The sequence below is a fragment of the Triplophysa rosa genome, unplaced genomic scaffold (assembly GCF_024868665.1).
Source record: "Triplophysa rosa unplaced genomic scaffold, Trosa_1v2 scaffold268_ERROPOS359580+, whole genome shotgun sequence".
Lineage (NCBI taxonomy): Eukaryota > Metazoa > Chordata > Actinopteri > Cypriniformes > Nemacheilidae > Triplophysa > Triplophysa rosa.
The window spans coordinates 48025-70455 of NW_026634283.1; the positions used below are offsets into that span (position 1 = coordinate 48025).

The following is a 22431-nucleotide window of genomic DNA, read 5'->3' on the forward strand; positions in this document are numbered from 1 at the left end:
GACCAGCCTTTGTCAAGCCAACATGATGTTTGTCTACAATGTTTACTATCTAGTTCATGCTAATGTATTATATTTATTTATAATAGTATTGTAAAAATTGTCATGTATTTTATCGATACTGACAATAAACATGATATTAATAACTGTTTGCCAATATTGTGTTAATACTACATGTACTGTAATGCTGTAAATACTCCAGCGATTCTCTCTGGTTGATACTTAAATGCCATACAGTAAGTTGTGGTAATGCACCTGTTTAACATTTTGGCTTAGGAGGCACAGTGGTTACAACTGCTCTCTCTGCTTCCCTACACTCATATTTTAAGTGTGATTTATTGACCAAAAGAGAAACACTAAAATGTGAAAACTGATTACAATCTTAGAAACAGTTGTCTTCACAGTTAGTCTAACTATTCCGTGAAAACTTTTATACACACAGCTCTATATATAGATCAATTCGATAGCAAACATAGACAAAATTAAGTTTAGTTGATATACATCACATTGGGAAAAATGCAATGATACTGTTATTTAATTCCTCATATTCTGTTTTGTATATCTTCCATAACTGCATCGTTCGCTTTTGTTACTACTATTTATATGTATGTTAAGCTGCTTTGCAACAATGCAAAATTGTGAAAGGCTCTGTATAGATACATTTTAATTTAATATAATATTCTTAACTGCTAATGTTTCATTTTTCAGCACTCTGTTGATGCGGTAAATGCTGGAGTGAGTCCTATTGGAGATACATCATACAACTCCAGTCACTGGGATCTAGGAAGTTCTTTCTTTTTTGCTGGAACTGTGATCACAACAATAGGTAAAATATTTCATGTAAATTTCCCTGTTTATCACTTAACAAATGATTCATACAAGCCACATTCATATTTTTAAACTCAAGCCAAATGAAATGCATTTTCTTTGTCATAAACTTATGGTCACACTTCCTGTCAGTTCACCAGACCACATGACCAACAATGAAATGTGATATTGATACCTTTTTATATTTATATGCTGTGTCTGAAATTGGTCCTGCTTTCGGCTGTCAACAAATGCTTAGTAATGCTTTCTAGGCAATTGTTTGTTTTTGTTGGGCACATCCTTGCTACAGTTTGAAGTATTGAAGAGATAAAATAAATTGTTGGAAAATAAATAATGCTGTGAGTTCTGTAATATTATAAAACACATCAAATGTATGTGCATTCTCTAAAAAGACAAAGTCAATCATTCCAAAATGTTTTCCTTTTCACCTTTTTTGCGGGGCATTTCTTAGAAGGACTGATGTAAGTCACTTAAAGGGATATTTCACCCAAAAATCAAAATTCTGCCATCATTTACTCACATTCGAGTTGTTCCAAATCTGTAGAAATGTCTTTGTTCTGATGAACACAGAGAAAGAAATGTGGAAGAATGCTTATAACCAGACAGATTTTGCCCCCCATTGACTACCACAGTAGAAACAAATATATGTTATAAAAAATTGCCCCAGAACTGTTTGCTGTCCTTCATTCTTCAAAAAGTGAAAAATCCTGCGTTATGCATTTCTTCCCCATAGAAGTCCATTATAAGGAAACAGCTTAACGTACCAAAACAACAACCATGGAAAACCAAAATAAATGCATTTGTTTATCACTGAAATCAAACATAAACATGATAACAGAAAAGTTTTATGTTCTCAGTTTGTCGCTGCCTTGAGCCATGTTATGTGGTTTCTTTATAATGAACTTTAATGAGTAACAAGCTTAACGTGAGACTATTCTTTTTCATGGAATAAATGCTTTTAACAATAGCTAGTGTTTATTACAATTAAGGTTTAATAGAAATTAGTTTTTAAGTGGTTGTTGTTTCGGTAGGTTAAGCTGTTTCATTAATCATTATAATGGACTTTTATGGGCGATATTTATCACTTAATCAGGACTCGATGTGTGCAGCACCATGGCAACGTTCTTGAGCAGTAAATTTGAGCTCACCTGGTCATTGTTTAGATGCGTTAAACCTCGTTAAGCGTTTTAGAATGTAATCCGGCTCGGCTCATCCCAACCGCAGATTCAGGTTTACAAACCACTTTTATCTCCGTTTCTAAGTCAATACTCGCATTTTCCCCCTTTATGAACATCAACTTCTGCTACACAATAAAAACACCTTTCATGGTTTGATCAACGCAAAACGCAGGTATTTTGAGTTTGTTATAGGGAGAAAATCACTTCCTGCCCTCCATCGGCACTTTGCGCAGTGCCGTGATGTCATGTGTAAACAACCTCTTCAGGTTAGTAGCTAGATGCTGATGGGACTTTTAATGCCATTTCTTATTGGCTAAGCTATCCAACAGGCAACAGAGAAGGGCAAACATTTAGTTTAGTTTTACATTTCACTTTTGAAAATGCTCTTGGTAGACACATTATTGTCAGGATTTGACAAGGGAGAGAACCCAAATGCAGGCAGGCAGAGGTGAAGGGGTTAACAGAGAATTTAATTAAACAATAAACACAAAACAGGAACCCACGAGGGCGTAAAGCAAAAACACAGGTAAACAAAAACGAAGACTGACTAAACACTAGACTAACCAAACACTAGACAAAAACTAAACTGAACACTTACTAGACAGAACGGAGGAATTCACAAAAGACACTGGCATGGGAAGCAGGAAGGCACAGAACATGGAACGCAGCAAGACACCATATACAATACACGAGCACAGGACAAAGAAACATGAGGGCATTAAATAGGGAAAGACAAACGAGGGATAATGACACAGGGCAGGTGGGAAAAATCAGACACGGCAGGGAAGCAATACATGAAACGAGAGGGGCGGGGCCAATGACAAGACACGAGAAAGCACATGAGATGTCAAAACATAAACAACTCATGGCTTTCTCACATAAAACCTAAGGGCTCTACCCCAATCCTGCCACACGACTAGAAATTCAGAAACAAGAGGGCAGGACCGTTACACATTATGTTCAATGGGGACCTTATGAGTTGTTTTCTCATTATACACAGTAAACCTTTGCTACTTATAAAGTAGCTTATAATTAATCATTTGGTGAGCTGGGTTTTTAGTGGTAGCAAAACCATTCTCCCAGACAGTGTCCCAATCAATCATTGTGTGAAGTTCTCTCTCCTAGAAGCCCTCAATCGGAATATTTGAATACCATAGTACCACAAGTGAATCATGAACTATACTCACAATTTCTCTAGAAGCCATACTACAATCTATCCATTTAATCATATGATGAGGAAGATAATGTAACCAACCATGGTACATCCTAAACTTTCAACACAGATCTCAATCTTAAATAAAAGAAAAAGGAAAATCCCGGGAGAGAGAATTAATCTTTTAGAGTCTGAAAGGACTTGAGCCCATCACAATTGCATGATGTTTTAAAGTGTAAATATCAAATTCAACCCAGCATTTGGATACAAATTATTTATTACTAGTACAGAGATTATTATTATGCCAAATGGGGGTAGAGTCACTATAAGAGTCTGACGCTCCCATAATCTTTTCTGCTGCTTTCTAGGCTTCAATAGAATGGCATATAATTGGACCGACCTTAACCAGGGGTCTCATTTATAAAACTGTGCGTAGGATCTAAAAGTGTACGTGCGCCCGAAAGCCAGAAAATAGCGTACGACAAAAAATATTCAGACTTATAAAACCGTGCGTACGCACACCTGTAAGCAATATTCGCTTTATAAATCACAGATCACCTGCAAGTGTGCGTACGTGAATCAGGTTCATATCCAGCCCTGTACACGCCCATTTTTACCCATAAATAGTCAATGCAAAGCACCTCATGAATGCTGATTTGTGTATTAATAAACCTGGCATACAATCCGCTTGTTAAGCCTGACATCACGCACCATAATGGACGTATACCGTTTCTGGGTCAAACCGCTATCAGATGCCATAGGAAAATAACAAAAAAAAAATGTAAAAGTGCCGAAAACCCCCGATCCCATCCTTTATCTCAGCAACGAAATTACAAATGGCCGAACATTAGATTCACTACGATTTACAAATTGATAATTGTTATAATTATTAATAATTATTATTATAATTAGATTAAAGCCCAAGAAGGTCTCTGCAACATTTATATGTTTACAGCATTTAGACTGATCATTAACACCTCATTAAAATCACATCATTAATTACTGGTGTCCTTCACCTGAGATCAAATTCGAAGACATAATTTTAAAGATGAATGTTTCTTCATTCCGGTTTTGTTATGAACTAGTTAGGACTGATAATGAGAACATAAAGAGAAACGATTGTGCGAGAGCTTAATGTGCTGTATTTCCAGACTTTGACATTTGATGATTATGCACAGTATTTAAGGAAAATATATTTAGTATTTATTTACACTGTGTTCTGCAATTATCGTATTTGATGCTGTCCGTATTCAGTCAGATCATCTCCTCCTCATGCGCTCATAGTGGTGAGACAGCGCTGATTAAATATTTAGATTGAATTTTTATTTAAGATTTGAGTTGGATTTTAGAAGAAGGTGCATTAAACAATCACTCAATACAAGTGCAAATAACTCTGCATATTTAATCTTCGTAATAATGTGGATCTTTAACGGATATGAGGTCAAAATAAATGTGTGTGAGTCATTAATGCTTATAATCGTTTTTATCACACTTAGGCATACTTTCTGCAATCTAAGTTCACTAACTCACCATTTGTGTCACCCCTTGTCTCCAGAATGTGCATACGTATGGGTCAGAGTTTGCTTACAGGTGCGCACATTCGTGACTGCGGCAAGTGATGCAAAATGTGTGGCAGATGGAAGAGAGGATTCTATGACAGAGGAGAGATGGGTGGGAGAAAGGGAGCATAGGTTCCACCTAAATGAAACTGGCAGAGGGGTTGGTGAGTTGAAGGAATGCAGTAGTAGATTAAAAGTGAAGCAAAAGTGATGCAAAAGTGATTTGAAACGTGCAGAGGTGTAACTAAGATATTTTCCGTACTACAGCTGCATGTGTAGATGAGATCGAGTTGATTACCTGACTTATGAGTACCTGTGGTGGGGACCAGTTGGAGATTGAAGGAGGTTAGAAGAGAGTGGAAGCTTGAAGCCTAAGGCTGCTTCAGGTGGAAGTTGAAATCGCCAAAGACAACAAGCGGAGAGAGCCGTCCTCAGTGAAAAGAGATAACAGCATGTCCAGTTCCTCAAGAAAGTCACCCAGCTGACCTGGAGGACAATAAATGACTACAATGTAAAGTTTTAATGGAGAAGTAATAGATACAACATGGAATTCAAAAGCATTGGTATCAACTATGGAAGGGTAAGTGGAGTACTTCCAGTCCTTGGAGATGAGAAGACCGGTGCCCCCACCTCTCCCATGCTGACGGGAGATGTGAGAGAAAGAGAAGTTGCTAGAAAGAGCAGCAGGTGTTGCTGTGTCCTATGGAAGTAATCCAGGTTTCAGTTAGGCCTAACATACTAAGAACAGAGTGGGTAGTAAATGCAGGAATTAAATCAGATTTGTTAACAGCTTATAGACAATTCAAGAGACCAGTGGAAAGAGAGAGGGGAGGAGTAGAACAGGTACAGATAGTGCAAAGGTTGGCAGGATTGCTCCACCTTCTCCGCGTGAGAGAGTGTCATGGGCGAGAGACCACAGGAATGGATTGGAAGCACATGCTGTCTGAGTGAGGATAGAAAATGCAAAAATAATTAAGAAATAATTCTCACATCTAGCAGATATTTCTCCTAAGTGTCATACAATAGAAACATATTATATACACCGGACACTTACGTGTGAGCTCTTGCCATGACTACAGACTACTCACTTCTGGTAGGGATAAGCCACCATGAGGTTTTAGCATGTGCACTGATTTGAGTCTAATTCTAGGACCTTTGTTATTCCATAGAAATGTTATTACTGCTGTAATAGGCTCTTTAAAATAACCGTTAGATGGTGCCAGAGATAACATTGAAAATGAAAAACTTAGCCTCGGAAGTATATTCAATTTAATTGTGGCTATCCTACCATGCAGAGCTCAGCAAAGTGGGGACCAACACTGAAGATCATTCTTAATCTTATCTAGAAGAGACTGATAGTTTGGAAATACGAGATAAAGAAGGGGAAATTCTGCTTTCAATATAATTAAACTGGTCATGTACTGTAATCATAGTGTGATTTAGCGGCTAAATTAAGAGGCGTAAGTATGGATTTTCCAGTCAATTTTATATCCCGACAGTTTGCCAAATATATCAAATAATTTTAGCCATTCATTAACCAAATTTGTAATATTTGACACATACAATAAAACGTCTTCAGCATAGAGTCAAATTTTAGGAACCAGTGAGTACTCTGGCTGAACATTCAGAATAAATAATTTTGAGGAAATTATAATTCCATAGGAAGAAAGAGCCACACCCAAAATGCTCCATGACAGACCACAGTAAATTCCACACAATTCGGTCGAAAGCTTTCTCTGCATCCAAGGAAAGGATTGCAGAGGAAGCTATATATGAATCTGCTTGTTGAATAATATGAGAAGTCTATGCATATTGTCTGCAGCTAATCTCCCCCTTAGAATGATGGCCGATCAAGTCTCATATGCATCAATCCAATTTTAAGGGCAGGACTTTTGCCTTCAGCTTTGAATCTGTGGATAGAAGGCTAACTGGTCTACAACTAAAGCATTCTGATGGATCCTTCCCTCTCTTCAGCAGAAACGTAATTAAGGCTGTGGCTTGATCCCTGTGTAAAGCTCAATTTTCTAAAGCAAAATTGAGAGGTGAGTTAAGGATCAAGGGGTGCTATTATGTCCCAAATTGTCTTAAATAATTCTCGGGAGGAATCCCATCTAACCCTCATGGAATCTATGGCGGATTTTAATTCCTAGATTGTCAAAGGGCTATCCAACATACCATGCTGAGTGTCGTTTAATTTAGGAAGAATTAGCTGTTTAAGAAATAAATCCAAATTTGTTGGGTCAGTGCTGGACTGGATGTTGATAGTAGTGTTCAAATACTCTATTCACATCCTTAGGTTGAGTATATATTGAGCCCTCATGTATAATAGCTGCTATACTGGCCTTAGATTCACCACCTTTTAACGTCAAAGTCAACAGCTTGGAAGAGCGTTATCCATGGAAGTAATATGACTGTTTAGCACGATGTATGATGATTTCAACTCTGTGTAAATCTGTAGATTTTAATTCAGATTAAAGAATATTTACTTCTTTAGCTTTGGACTCATTTTTTTATTATTTAAATTCCATCTCTAGTAGATTAATTTGTTTTAAAGCAATAATAATAATTAGGGCTGTCAACGTTAACGCATGCGATTAATTTTTTCAAATTAACGCGTGAAAAATATTTAACGCAATTAACGCAGCATCCGTTTGTTTTGACATTTTTTGTCTAGTGTTACATTACGTAATCACGCTCTTATTCGTGTACAGGCTTTTAAACCACTTAAGCGCGATTTTAAACAGTTGCTTTGACGCGTTCAATGAAGATAGACAGATTCTAAACTGTGGGACGCGGCAAAACGCAACGCGAGGTCCAGTCTGGTGTGTACAGTCATGGGCTGAAGGCTGCGTCGGTGAATCTCTGTCAGACAGCTCATCCGTGTTAAGTTCTCTTTTGTGCTTGAATGGATAAAACCATTCAAGATTATGTCAGAAAGCCCGTTTTTTCTAGCATTTTCTTAAGCAAGACTTCAAAGTGTAAAATAAAATCTTAAATGAATGCAAAGAGTTGTGAAAATGGGAGTGCGGTGACGGTCAGATCTGCGTACTGCGTCTTAAAGGGGCCACGTTCTTAAACGTGCTGCTGTGACTCCTGGGGCCGGTTGCATAAAGCACCTTAAGTGTAATTTTCCCTTAAGTGTGTCCTTAAGTATACCTTAAGTTTTATTGAAGTTATTCTCCTATTGTCTTTGCTAAAGGAAAATCACCCCTTAAGTGTCATACTTAAGGGAAAAACTTAAGGTGCTTTATGTAACCGGGCCCTGTCACTAATGTTAATCAAAGAACAAAATAAAAGAAGAAATCAATGTGATTTTGTAGCTAGTTGAAATAATCAATTTAATAGAGACATCAGTTACAGTACTAATATCAAAATGTTTTCTTTCATTCATAAAATGACGCTGTTAAAGAAATATGTTGTTTCTACATCAATTTGAAGATTAAATGTGAAATTATTCAAATGTAAAAGTATATTTTAAAATATTATTGTTATGTGTTATTAATCGTGATTAATCACAGAAAATGTGTGATTAATCCGATTAATTTGTTTAATTGATTGACAGCACTAATAATAATGCATTTTATTTAATGGCGCTTTTCAAAACACCCAAGGGTCACCTCACAAACAGGCAAAGAATACACAATATTATATAAAAGCCTAAGTAAAACGATACGTCTTAAAGCGTGTTTTAAAAGTCCGCAGGCAATCACTATTTCGGATATCTAGGGAATGGAGTTCCATAGGCGGGGGCAGCATAGTTAAAAGATCTAGCACCCATAGGAAGTAAGTCGAATCCGAGGTACCACAAGAGAAATTGAAAATGAAGATCTGAGAGCACGTGAAGGGGTGTAAATGTGAAGAAGTTCAGTAAGATATTGGGGTGCAAGTTTATGGAGTGTCTTGTAAGTAAAAGAATCCTAAAATCTACTCAATACTTTACTGGAAACTAGTGCAATTGCTGGAGAACTGGGAAAATGAGCACAGTAGAAGGTGTTCTAGAAAGAACACAAGCTGCAGAATTCTGAACCAATTGGAGGTGGTTTTTCTAGTTCAGATTCTCCCTATGCTTTTGGTCCTTAAGTGGACTTTCCTTAAGGGAACCCTTTTCTTGCAACCATTTATCATTAAGGGTTACCTTAACCCTTCTAACTTACGGTTTTCATGCAACCTAACCGTGCACTCATCTCTGTGATGTTTAACTTTGCAATAGCCTTCATTTCAAGTTCAAGTGAGTTTTACTGCATTAATTGCCTTAGTTGCTAATTGCCTTAGTTGCTTTCCGTATTTTATAACAATGACGAGATGGCAACAAAAGCATGATCCAGAGAGTCTGTTATATCTCTAATTATTGCCAAAGCTTTCCTCTTAACAGCAATTCCATATAACTGACCAACTGACTTTTGTTTGGAACCTATCATTATACCTGCTGTTCTAATAATTCTGTTCAGTTTTGTTTTGTTCACAGATGTTATTCGGCCAAACCACACAGTTATATTATACCCTAAAACACTATTGATTAAGCTACTATAAACTTGTTGCAAAACCACCAGACTTGAATTCTCTCAATTTCCTTAGCAGGAATAATGTCTTGGTTACGGATGTAACCTCAGTTCCCTGATGGAGGGAACGAGACGTTGTGTCGAGCCGACAGATGGGGTTTGCTCTTGAGGACTCCGCCCCCGGATATCCGGGTATAAAAGGGAGACGGCGTGCTGCATTCATTCACCTTTTGGTCTGAGGAGCCTGAGCATCCCTCAACCGCTGCGGCAGGCGGCCAGCATTGTGGCAAGAAGGACACAACGTCTCGTTCCCTCCATCAGGGAACCGAGGTTACATCCGTAACCAAGACGTTCCCTTTCTGTCGGTCTCTCGATGTTGTGTCGAGCCGACAGATGTGGTTCCTATGGAAAACGCCACAGCGCTGTGCCGCGTCACAATCTTTAGCAGGGCGACGTTGACTGGCCTGGGCGAGTCAGACGTGAGCGCTAGTGCAAAATTGTAACCGTACAGTGGAGAGGTAGGGGGTCCCAGAGCTTTTGAAGAAAAGGTGGGAAGCCCCTGCAACCGGCCGTCACGGGCAGAGGCCTTGATTCTCTAACAGCGAGAAGCCGCCCGGCACCGTATGGGCCACTGGGTAAGCATTATTCCCCCCTGGGGGAAAAACGCTAAAGAGACCACTACCTACCGTAGGGAGGAATTAGTGGAGATGCTACATGGTCTCACCATCAGGGGAGAACTCATGGGAAAATCTCCCTGGTTGGGCCTGAGTTCGCCTGAGTTTTTTTTTCTCGATTAGAGTTTTGGGTTCCTCGCCACCGTTTGCATACTGTTTTTTGCACTATTTGCCTGGCCGGGGGGGCTGCTTTAAAATTTAAAGTTTTACTTACTAAATATTGCATATAGGAATTTATAGTCTGTTATATTTGACCTGTGCTTCTCTCTCCTTTATCTTAAATGTGTGCTCTCACTGAGCGTGCGTGTGTGCATGTCTGTGTGTGTGTGCCTACTTGTCTGTGTATGTGTGTGTGTACGTGCGCATCCGTGTGTGTGTGTCTATGTCTATGTGTGTTAGTACGTGTGCATATTGTGTGTATGTGGAGTGTTTTGTATGTGGGTATGTCTGTCTTCTGTGTTTTCAACTTTTTCTTGTTTTTGCAGGTACAACTTTAATTGTTTTGCTTATAGTCAATATGTCTTATGTACAACTGCTTTGTAACAATGAAAATTGTAAAAAGCGCTATATAAATAAAGTTGAGTTGAGAAAATGTGCGGACTGAAGGAGTTAACCGCAAGGTGGAAGTCCACCTAAGGATGTCATGGGTTGACGAGGTGGGAACCATTCATGAGGATACATCAGATGGAACCGCCCATGGGGGGTTACCAAGTCTGGAGCACTAGGTCCGGTTAGAGCTATGTGGTAGATAACTCAACTGTTCCCCGGCCTAAGGGGGCAGGGCTGCTCTGCCCAGCCTGCCCCCAGGAAGGTGCTTAGTGATGGATGGAATGCCTGTTCTTTACCCAGTGGGGAAAGAAGGGAGGCATAATATAGCCGCTGATCCCCCTAGAGGAAGGAGGAAGGGCTTTCGCATGTGTACGCCCTACCGGCTGCTGGTCCTACATGTTGCCCTGCTGGACGCAGGCTGACACCGGTTCCATGCGTAGGTTGTAGAACCTCGCGAAGGTGTTGGGCATAGCCCAACCCGCAGCTCTGCAGATGTCTGCCAGAGAGGCGCCCTGAGCCAGTGCCCATGAGGAGGCTACACCCCGATTGAAGTGTGCCCTCCCTCTTAATGGGCAGGGGCGATCTTGTGATCGGTATGCCGTAGCGACGGCATCCACGATCCAGTGCGCCAGCCTCTGTTTGGAGACAGCCCTCCCCATCTGCTGACCTCCAAAACAGACAAAGAGCTGCTCAGAGCTTCTGAATCTCTGCGTGTGGTCCAAGTAGAGGCGCAATGCGCGTACTGGACACAACACGGATGGGGTTGGGTCTTCCTCCCCAGTCGGGAGCGCCTGCAAGTTCACCACCTGGTCTCTAGGGGGAGTGGTGGGAACTTTGGGCACGTAGCCGGGCCGGGGTCTCAGGATAACGTGAGAATCATCGTGCCCGAGTTCTAGGCAATCTGTGGACACGGAGGTTGCTTGTAGGTCCCCTACCCTCTTGGTGGTGAGCGCCATCAGGAAAGCCGTCTTTATCGTGAGGTGAGAAAGAGCGGCATCTCCGAGGGGCTCGAAGGGGGGGGCCTCTTGAGGCCCGCCACCTAGGTCGCAAGAGGGTACGGAGCGCGGATGAGGCGGTAGCCTTCTCACGCCCCTTAGGAACCTAATGACCAGGTCGTGCTGTTCCAGAGGCTTCCCAGCAACTGGGTCGTGATGAGCGGCAGTAGCGGCTACATGCACTTACAGTGTGGAGGGGGAGAGGTTACTCTCCAGTCTCTCTTGAGGAAAGGACAGCATATTCCTGATCGAGCAACTCTGCGGGTCTTCTCTTCGAGAAGAGCACCAGGGCGAGATGAGGCGCCACTTATGGGCGTATTGCCGCCTAGTGGCCGAGGCCCTAGCCTGAGTGATGTCCCAACCACCGCAGGGGATGGGCCACTCAGGATCTCATCCCGTCTAGACATGGAAGTTCCAGGGGTCTGCTGGGATGCCGTAACATGCCCCCTGGGATTGGCCAGGGGGGAGTTGTTGTCAAGAGCATTAGCTCCGAGAACCAAGTCCGGTTGGGCCAAAAGGGCGCAACTAGTACCACTTGATGCTCATCTTCCCTGGCCTTGCACAAGGTATTCGTGCCGAGGGGTCCCTCGGTCAGGGAGTACCAAAGCGGGCAATGGGAGGAGTCCGGGTAGACAACAGGTCCATCTGCGCCTGGCCGAACTGCTCCCATATGAGCCGGACTGCGCGGGGATGGAGTCGCTACTCTCCGCGAGGCGTCGACTGATGAGAGAGCGCATCAGCTGTCTGGTTCAGGTCGCCTGGGATATGTGTGGCTCGCAGAGAGCTGATCACCTGCTGGAGGCGACGGGCGAATCGTGGTAACTGCCGTGAGCGATTGCCACCCTGTCGATTGATATGGCAGTTGTGCTGCCCGACCAGACCAGCACGTGCTTGCCCTGCACAAGAGGCTGCAGCCTCTTCAGTGCAAGTAGCACAGCCAACAACTCTAGGCAGTTGATATGCCAGCGCAGGCGGGGGCCCGTCCACCGCCCCGACACTGCGTGCCCGTTGCACACGGCACCCCAACCCTGCAGGGAGGCATCCGTTGTCCCACGACGTGCCTTGAGACCTGCCCTAGGGGGACCCTGTCCGCCAAAAAGGTCATTGAAGACCAGGGGGTTAGGGTGCGTTGGAAGAGAGGCTTGATGACCATACGCCAGCTGCCGGTGTGCCACGCTCTCCAGGGAACCCGACTCTGTAGCCAGTGTTGGAGCGGTCGCATGTGCATCAACCCGAGGGGGACCACCCCCACCGAGGATGCCATGTACCCAGTAGCCTCTGAAAATGTTTCAGGGGGACCGCTGACTGCCTGAAGTGTTTCAGGCAGTTCAACACTGACTGAGCGCGCTCTGAGTCAGCCACGCTGTCATGGAGACAGAGTTGAGTTCCATACCGAGAAAGAGGATGCTCTGCACAGGGGAGAGCTTGCTCTTTTCTCAGTTGACCTGTGGTACCAACCGATCTAGGTGCCGGAGCACTAGGTCCCTGTGTATACAAAACAGTTCTCGCGAGTGTGCCCAGATGAGCCAGTCGTCGAGATAGTTTAGTACCCACACACCTCTCTCCCCGAGGGGAGTGAGGGCGGCTTCCACGATCTTCGTGAAGACTCATGGGGACAGGGACAGACCGAAAGGGTGGACTCTGTACTGATATGCCCGCCCTCGAAATCGAGATGTGAAAGTAAGCGTCCTTCAGGTCGATTGCCATGAATCCATCCATCTTGACATCTAGTAGACGCCAGGATGCACTTCTGCGTGAGCATCCTGAACGGCAGCTTGAGTAGGTGCCTGTTCAGGGTACGCACATCTTGCAACCCCCCTTTTTCGGGGACGATGACGTACGGGCTGCAAAAACCGTCGAACATCTCGGCTAGAGGGACGAGCACGATCGCTTGCCAGAGGGGTGGTGACCCTGGCCCGAAGCACGGGAGCATCCTAGCCTCTGACTGAGGTTGAGAGGATTTCCCGAACTTGAGCGGGCGTCTGGCGAGTCAGATCGTGTAGCCAAGACGGATCATATCCCGTAGCCACCGTGACGGTTTTGGGGGCTCTAGTCAGGCTCCCAGGGACAGAGACCGGGGATAAGGGTACGATCTGCTTCATCGACCTCCCAGGGGGTGGTTCGATGCCTGGCAGTGCGGATTCCTTGCCGTGGGGAAGCTGCATTATCACCTGCCTGGCGATAATGCAGCACAACGCACTGTCGACTGAAAGTGCTGAGGGCTGCTGATTATCCTCGACATTGGGTCTCGCCTTGACGCAACGTCGAGTTGCCCGAACACCATCATGTAGAGGGTGAGAGCGGCTGTGATAAACACTCAGAGAGAGAGGAAACTCTTAAGACAGTGGGCTGTTGGGACGGGGCAGGAACCGTCCCGGATTGACCACCCAGCGATGGAATGGCTGTGGTCGGGGCTGATGGTATTCTCGATCTCCCTGGGGTCTTCCCATGAGGGCCGCTTCTGCTTTCGCTGCGGCTGCTAATGGGTCGATGGTCTCCTCTTCGATGTCTCTTCCGAGGGGGCCGCCTGAGTGGGGGGCACCAGAGCCGGAGGGCGTTGAAGAGGACCAGGGCTGCTGGGAAGCAAACGGTGCACGGGACTCAACGGCCGAGGGCGGCCGAGTCGCGGCGGGGGAGGATATGCTTCATATCCTCTGTCTGCTTCTTTACTGTCGAGAACTGCGGCTCGACAGTATCACCAAACAGCACACACACCCCCCCCCCCCTGCGAGATTGGTGCGTCGAGAAAGCGGACCTTCTCGGCGTTACTCATCTGTGCAGGGTTCGGCCAGAGATGTCTCTCATGGACCACAAGTGTGGACATCACTCGACCCAGGGCCCGCGCGGTCACCCATAGAGCGAGGTCGTTGGCGGCTCGGAGTTCCTGCATAAGCGCTGGGTCAGTCTTACCCTCGTGGAGCTCTCAACACCTTGGCCTGGCAGGAGCCATAGTGTGGAGCAGAGGAGGCAGCGATGTAAGCTCTCGACACCAGAGATGCCGAGCCCACACATGCTTTGGACGGGAGTCTAGGTCGAGCTCCCCAGGTGGCCGCCGCCTGCGGGCATGAGTGCACCGCGGCGGCACACTCCACCACGTATCCTCTAGCTGCCTCACCCTCGAGGGAAGAGTGGGTGACAGAACTTTGTTTGACGTGAACGTGCCGGAAAGGGGGCGTTCCAGGTCTTACTAAGTTCCTCATGCACTTCCGGTAAACGGGGAACGGTCAGACGAGCGAGACAAGGTGCGAACGGTCCGTGAGCCAGTGGCTGGCGGATTAACGCTCACAGTAATCCTCATATCACCCTCGCTGCTTGCCGTAGCGGATGGCAGGGCCGTTGCCACTGCTGTCACGGAGCGGGAAGCAGACAAGGTGGTGGCTGAGTCCCGTGGGAACACAGCCACCCGTGACGCAACGTCTGAATCATCAACCGCCCGCAGTGCGGGCAGGACGTATCAACAACGTCTGTCCCAGCATACTGGAAGCAGACATCGTGTCCGTCCCCCTCCTCGATGAGTGTGTTGCACTCATGAGAACAGCGGGACATGCCACGCTGGAGAAATTTGCTCTTTTAGAGAAAAAAATTCGAACACTTCTGGCACTGCCGAGACGCCCAGGGGAAGTCGCTGCAGGAAGGCACAGTCCGCTGCACCACGTCGTAAGATTCCAGCAGTAATTCGGCGTAGAGTTTGAAGTCTCGAAGTCGATCAGTGTGAAGGCTCCGAAGAACAAAAGGTGAATGAATGCAGCACACCGTCTCCCTTTTATACCCGGATATCCGGGGGCGGAGTCCGGCATGCAAATTTCATTCGCCAATTTTCATTGGCCTTTTCTAAACTAGTCAGAAGTTGATAGGTTCTCGAGAGCGAACCCCATCTGTCGGCTCGACACAACGTCGAGAGACCGACAGAAAGGGAACCTCTGATTTGCTTTCCTACAGATAAGATCTACATTATCAGAATTTTTTTTTACAGTCAATCATTGTTCCCAAATACTTAAGTCTTCACAATTTCAACAGATTGGTCAGATAACCAGGGGCTGAATTGGGATTTGCTGGGGCTCTGTGGGGGATTTTGAGATGTGCGTAAAAAGTTTTTTATCTTATTAATTGAAAAACTGTAAAATGTAAATTGAGAGAGCTCTATGCTATGAACAATAAAATGCTGATCAAACTCATTCTAGATGCCAGCAGTTTACAAAGCTACATGTGAAAATAATAAAATCTTTCTGTCAGCATGTGCCCTTTCCTTGTGTCAACATAAAATATCTTAATTTATTAATGTCTACAGAATTGTATATATGACCTGTGTATTTACGGTATTCCTACTTTTCTTGCCAAAACCCAATTTAACCCCTGCGCATAAAATTATTTCTGTTATGGGTTCTAGATGATTTAAAATCAATTATCTTGTTTTACCAACATTTATCAATAAGGAACTCACATAACACCATTTTATCAATTTTGAAACCTGCTCTTCATACTCAGAGTTTGCACAGTCTTTCCGTAAAAGTGCCATTTCATTTGTATAATTTACAATTCTCACTCTGGATTTTTATTCTATTTGTATAAAACAGAAAACAGCAGGGGTAACAGGACACATGGGCAATTCCAACGTTATGGACGTGACATTTTGCGTTATGGACGTGACATAAAAATGCTCAGAGAATGAATTCGTTACAAATATATTGAACCATCTGTTTATATTTTACTAAACCCTTGTTGATAGAGTCTAAACATAAAAAAATGTCAGTCTATGAACAGATTTTCTATTTTAAAAAAGGGAAATAAACATGCATTATGGATGTGACAAAAAAAGGATGTGTTTTTTGGGAGACGATAAACTTTGTAGGATTTCTGTGAAATAAAATGCACAATCCTGAAGCAATAATACCCAATGAATGGAGAAGGGATGCCTCTTTATAGAACATGAAATAGTTATTTTATTTTAATTTTCATGTGTCCATTTATGAGGAATATGTAGCGTTATGGATGTGACAATCCTGAAAATGGCACTTACCTGTGAAAAATCATGCACTAAAAATAAAACAAATGCTTTACAAATTTGAAGAGATATCTCACATGGGTATTTGAACCACCAAATGTTAATATCTGTGCTGTTACCAAAGTAAAAACTGTTGGTAAAAACTTTATTTTTTCATGGTAAGGTTGACATTTTCACGGAATTGCCCACATACATGAAGTGCTTTGGTATTTAAAAACAGTATTTGATTTAACCCCTCGAGCACAAACTTGTTGTGGTCTATTTGTTAAAAATTAATCCAATGAACAACTTCCCCAATTACACCTAAAACCAAAAGCCTCTCTGAAAGTGATTGTATCTGCATTGTATTAAAATCTTGTTTAGTCAATAAAAAGATCACCCGCGGGTAAGCCTTGCATCATCTGTCCCTCTTTGGGATTTGTATGCAAGTTTCAGTAAATCTGATTGCTCTGATATATATATATTTTAAGACGATAATTAATGAACCTCTGCATACATTTAGCAAGTATTGATGTCAAGGCCACCGGACGAAAATCTTAAAAATGTTTAGCTCCTAATTTTTTGGGAGGGGTCGTGTAAGAGCCATTTTTTTCTTTACTTTGAATTATGTACATGTATGTCCAGTAGGGGTTAGTCTTGGTTGATTGTTCACCATGTATAGGTGGGAACCTTCCTTCTGGTAACAGGTGTTGCTGGAGGGAAGGTGAACACAGTTTTTGACGGCTACGCTAGTTTGTCTGTACCATGCTATGTTAGTCTTTGTAAAGGTGAAAGACTGGTGGATTTATTGACTGTTTGTTTGGATTCTTGCTTAAATGGAAATGAAGACCAGTAACGGTAAAATAAATCTACAACAAAGAGCATTCTAAAATCTTGTGTGGACATTCTAGTTAATAGTAATGCAAGCATGCGCGTATATTTACAAGCACCGTCCAGCATCCCTCAGCTGCTTAAAGTAGAAGATTTGCCCGCTTACATTTAGTCAAAAACTGTTTATCGACCTAAAAGGAACTGTGTCTAGTTTACGTGGCGTTGGAGCTTCATCATTTGCCGAAAGGAATTGAGCATATTTGGAAGAGCTTTGCATTGACTTTGTTTACAAGGAATTGAGCATATTTGGAAGAGTTTTGCATTGACTTTGTTTACGACCGAGATCAGATGCAATCGTGGATTATACACGCATGTCTCTCCTACTGGATTACGGACCATCCATCAGCGCAACGAAAGATACCTGATCTGTTTTAAGAAAGTCAGCAGAGGAGCTTTGTTCAAACATTGGCACCCAACGTGAAGAGGTATGTATGGTAGCGCTACTTATTGTTGAATGGCCATTTAACTTTGTGTGCACATATTACGGGTCGTAAATCCAATGCATTGGTTGTCAAAGAAAATAATTAACTTTGCGAACTAGTTTCATTATCGCTTCTATCGTGCTTTTGACTTTCTGTGGATTATGGAGGCATCTGAAAATGAGCACAGACCTATGGAAACACCACAGTTGAGTGCTTTAAATTACGTTGATGTTCAAACGGACAAAGAAAAACGTTTTTGAAATTAACTCCTAAAGCATTTGTTGCTAAGGTTGAAAAGTTACAGAGTGATAGAAAATATGTGTTGACAAAAGCTACCAATTTAAGAAAAAATATGCAAGGTCTGATGCAACAAAGAAATGTAAAAGATGTAGAAAGTACTTTTGATGTTTTTTTTACATTTGTGTGATGAAGCAAAAGGTATTCGTGGTTCCTTGATGGGTATTTTACCTGAAAGTGAGAAGGAAAAACATGACATATGGTTCAAAGCAAAAATGATTGTGAATAATGATCTTCTTTCTGAAGTCAGAATGTGGGTATCATGTATTGAAAATGAAGTTAGGCCTACTTTAAATGAGGTCATGCATGACAAGGTTGATGATGTTGATGATAGTATTTCAAATGTTTGTAGTAAACGTTCAAGTAAAGCGAGTACATGTAGTAGTGTTTCTTCTGCCAGAGTTATAGCTGAGGCAAATAAGGCTGCTCTGCTCACTCGTATGGCAGCGTTAAAGGAAAAGCATGCTTTGGAGGAGCAAGAGCAGATGATAAAGAGGAAAAAGTTGAATGCAATGCTAGCAGAATCTACTGCTAAACTTGCAGTTTTACAGGCCTCTGAAAGTCACAGTGTTTCTAATGCCTCTTATAATATGCATTCTCAATTGGAAAAGGAAAGTGAGAAAGCATCCACAATTAGATTGAATCCAGTGGAACAGGAGTTTGAATCTGCTGTATGTAGTAAAATGGATAACTAAGTATCAGCAGTGGATCCTCCTTTGGCATCTTTTGTGCCTTATCAGCAGAGGTCAGACCAAGTCATTGTATTGCAAGTCACATGTAAGTCTCAAGTCCTTGCCCTCAAGTCCCGAGTCAAGTCCCAAGTTAAGACCAACAAGTCTCAAGTTAAGTCCCAAGTCCTACTGTTTGAGTTTCGAGTCCTTTCGAGTCCCTTTAACAACAGAGTAATAATATTTGAACAGATCATGTATGCTTTTAAGATCTGTATTTATTTATCTTTTTTTTTCAAGAACATTCTTCAAACACATTTACAAAAAACAAATGCAAATGTAATTATTTACACAAAAAGTGGCACAGCAGTTTCTGTCCTGTCTTGTATTTATCTCATCTCATATTGTGTGTGCGTGCGTGCGTGCGCGCGTGTGCGTGTGCGTGAGAGCAAAGGAGGGGGGATGACAAATACATGAACATAACAATGAACAGGGTTGTGCTTGTTCTATGTAAGGCCCTATGCTGGATTGCATTTGCAAAAGATCAAATTGGCCAAAAGTCTGTCAGTCATTTGTGCACGATGGGGTATTATGCCGCCATGGCTGAAAACTCGCTCCACTGGAGCACTGGAGGCAGGCACTGCCAAGACCCTGATGGCCACTCGGAAGAGTGAAGGAAGAGTCTTCATGTTCAATCCCCAGAACAAAAGGGCGTTCTGTCCTTCGGCTGTGTCAAGATAGTGACTTAGCTGTAGTGCTGGAGTGGTCCCAACATACTTCTTCTGTCTCTTATGGTATGCAGCAAACAGCCCTTCTCCTTCTCTAAGGTCCTCTTGCTCTTCTTCATCAACCGGAGGCACAGGTTGCTCAGTCTCTGCAGCATCTTGCAGGATCAATTCTGGCAAAACATGTAACAACAGCAGAAACAAAAGAGCCCTTATTACCATTGGTGTTGGTGATAGTGTTATACTGAAAAAAAATCATTATTGTTGCAGTCAATTAGATCAGATTATGAGGAAAAAAGTTACATTAAAGTCAATAATATTTACCTTTAACTCGTTGTGCCACCTCTGCCTTGATGTCACGATTGACCAGCACATGGGGCTCCACCCACAGCAGAGAAAAGATGGATCCAAGGCAGCTGCTTTGAGGTAGACTGGATCGGAATAAGGGGCAGTGATCCCATCTTGTGTCCTGGCCATTTTCACGTTGATGAAGATCCCAAGAAATCTTTTGTTCAGGGATACCTGGAGACTTCTGACCAGGCTGCTCAGGAAACAGATTTGAGGCTTCAGCTTCTCAATGTGGTGATTGAGGGACAAGACTGATGGAACAACGGCACTGATTGTGACAACCTTCTCCCCCTGTGTCAAATCAGTTGCTTCTCCAAACGGCTTCAAGATGTCCACCAACTCCTTCAACAGATTCCACTCTTGTGGTGTGAATGACAACTCCTTATGCCCAGCCTTTTGTAGAACAGCACAGAGCTTTAGATGATCACACTGGAGAACTGCCTTCACTTGCCTCAGTGTTGAGTTCCATCTTGTGTTGACTGCAGCAGGGATGCCTTTCTGATGGAGGGAATGAGACGTTGTGTCGAACCGACAGATGGGGTTCGCCCTTGAGAACCTATCAACTTCTGACTATTTTGAAAACGCCAATGAAATTGGCGAATGAAATTTGCATGCTGTACTCCGCCCCCGGATATCCGGGTTTAAAAGGAAGACGGCGTGCTCATTCATTCACCTTTTTGGCTGAGGAGCGTGAGCATCCCTCGACCGCTGCGGTGGGCGGCCAGCGTTGTGGCATGAAGGACACAATGTCTCGTTCCCTCCATCAGGGAACAGAGGTTACATACCTAACCAAGACGTTCCCTTTCTGTCTGTCTCTCGACGTTGTGTCGAACCGACAGATGGGGTTCCTCTGGAAAACGCCACGGTGCTGTGCCGCGTCACAATCTCTAGCAAGGCGACGCTGACTGGCCTAGGCGTGTCAGACGTGAGCGCCATGGTGAAGAGGTAGTGGAGAGGTAGGGGGGAGTGGTAGAGGTAGGGGGACCCAGTGCTTTTACAGAAAAGATGGGGAGCCCCCTCCACCGGCCGTCACAGGCGGAGGCCTTGTTTCTCTAACGGCAAGAAGCCGCCCAGCACCGTAAGGGCCACTGGGTAAGCATTATGTCCTAACTGAGAAAATGCGCTACAGTGACCACTTCCTACCATAGGTAGGAGTTTAGTGGAGACACCAACATGGTCTCGCCATCAGGGGAAAGCTCATGGGAAAAATGTGCGGACTGAAGGAGTTACCTGCAAGGTGGAAGTCCACCTAGGGTGGTCATGGGTTGCCGAGGTGGGAACCACTCATGAGGATACATCAGACGGAAGTGGGGGGGTTACCACGTCTGGAGCACTAGGTCCGGTTAGAGCTATGTGGTAGATAACTCAGCTGTTACCTAAGGGGGCAGGGCTGCTCTGCTTCACCCAATGGGGAAAGAAGGGAGGTGGAAATAGCACACTGTCCCACCAAGAGGGAAGGGGGAAAGGTGCTTTCGCAGGCGTACGCCCTACCGGCTGCTGGGCCTACATGTTGTCATGCAAGACGCGGGCTGATACCGGTTCTACGCGCAGGCTGTTCACGATCCAGTGCGCCAGTCTCTGTTTGGAGACAGCCCTCCCCTTCTGCTGACCTCCAAAACAGACAAAGAGCTGCTCAGAGCTTCTGAAGTTCTGCGTGTAGTCCAAGTAGAGGCGCAGCGTGCGTACTGGACACAACACGGATGGGGTTGGGTCTTCCTCCCCGGTGGGGAGCGCCTGCAAGTTCACTGCCTGGTTCTCTAGGGGTCCATGGCAGGAACTTTGGGCATGTAGCCGGGCCGGTGTCTCAGGATAACGTGAGAATCATCAGACCCGAGTTGTAGGGCCCCTACCCTCTTGGAGGTGAGCGCCATCAGGAGAGCAGTCTTCATCGTGAGGTGAGAAAGAGCGGCATCTCCGAGGGGCTCGAAAGGGGGCCTCTTGAGGCTACATACACTTTCAGTGTGGAAGGGTAGAGGTTACTCTCCAGTCTCCAGCACCAGGACGAGAAGAGGCGCCACTTATAGGTGTATAGCCGCCTAGTGGCCGGGGCCCTCGCCTGAGTGATGGTCTTAACCACCGCAGGGGGTAGGCCACTCAGGATCTCCTCGTCCCATCCAGACATGGAAGTTCCAGAGGTCTGGCCTGGGATGCTATAACGTGCCCTTCCCCTGGGAAAGCAGGTCCTTTGTCAGGGGAATCGGCCAGGGGGAGTTGTCATCAAGAGCATTAGCTCCGAGAACCAAGTCCGGTTGGGCCAGTATGGCGCAACTAGTAACACATCAGGAAGGCTTTGTCTCCATCCATTTTGCAACCCGTTGCCTCTTGCAGCTCGCGCCACCGAGTGTAAGTCTGTCTGATATTGATTTGTGTTCGGGCTCGTATCTGATCACTCTCTCTCTTTTCCTCTTTTTTTTGCTGGCTCAGCCATGGTGATGGTTTGGAGATTTGCGTTGAACTAGATCACCAAGGCTACGAGTACACCGTGAAGTATGCCGTAAAGCAGGTGATGGGCGGGGCTTGTGAACCTACCCGCACACCAAAGTTACAAGTGTGATTTCAGCCGATAAGGGACTACTTAGGTACCAGCGGCAGTAAAATTCTTCCAGTTAAGAGTTGTCCTACCACTAAAATAATTTTAGAGAGATTATTTTAAGATCGAAAAACTCT

At 44.2% G+C, this 22431-nt stretch overlaps 1 protein-coding gene across 4 annotated transcripts in view; it reads left to right on the forward strand.

The window, feature by feature from the left end:
• The window catches only part of LOC130550248 (potassium channel subfamily K member 10-like), a 75986-nt gene that overhangs the window by 29682 nt on the left and 23873 nt on the right, over positions 1–22431 (forward strand). For 2 of the 4 annotated variants that reach the window (XR_008962371.1, XR_008962372.1), the window contains exon 3: positions 706–823. Coding sequence is in view for 1 of the 4 variants with exons in the window: in XM_057327668.1 (XP_057183651.1) it covers positions 706–897 (192 nt within the window). In the remaining 3 variants the exon portion in view is untranslated. Of the gene's footprint in view, positions 1–705; positions 4418–22431 lie in introns of those variants that run through there. The other 2 variants (XR_008962373.1, XM_057327668.1) reach the window with 1 other exon arrangement.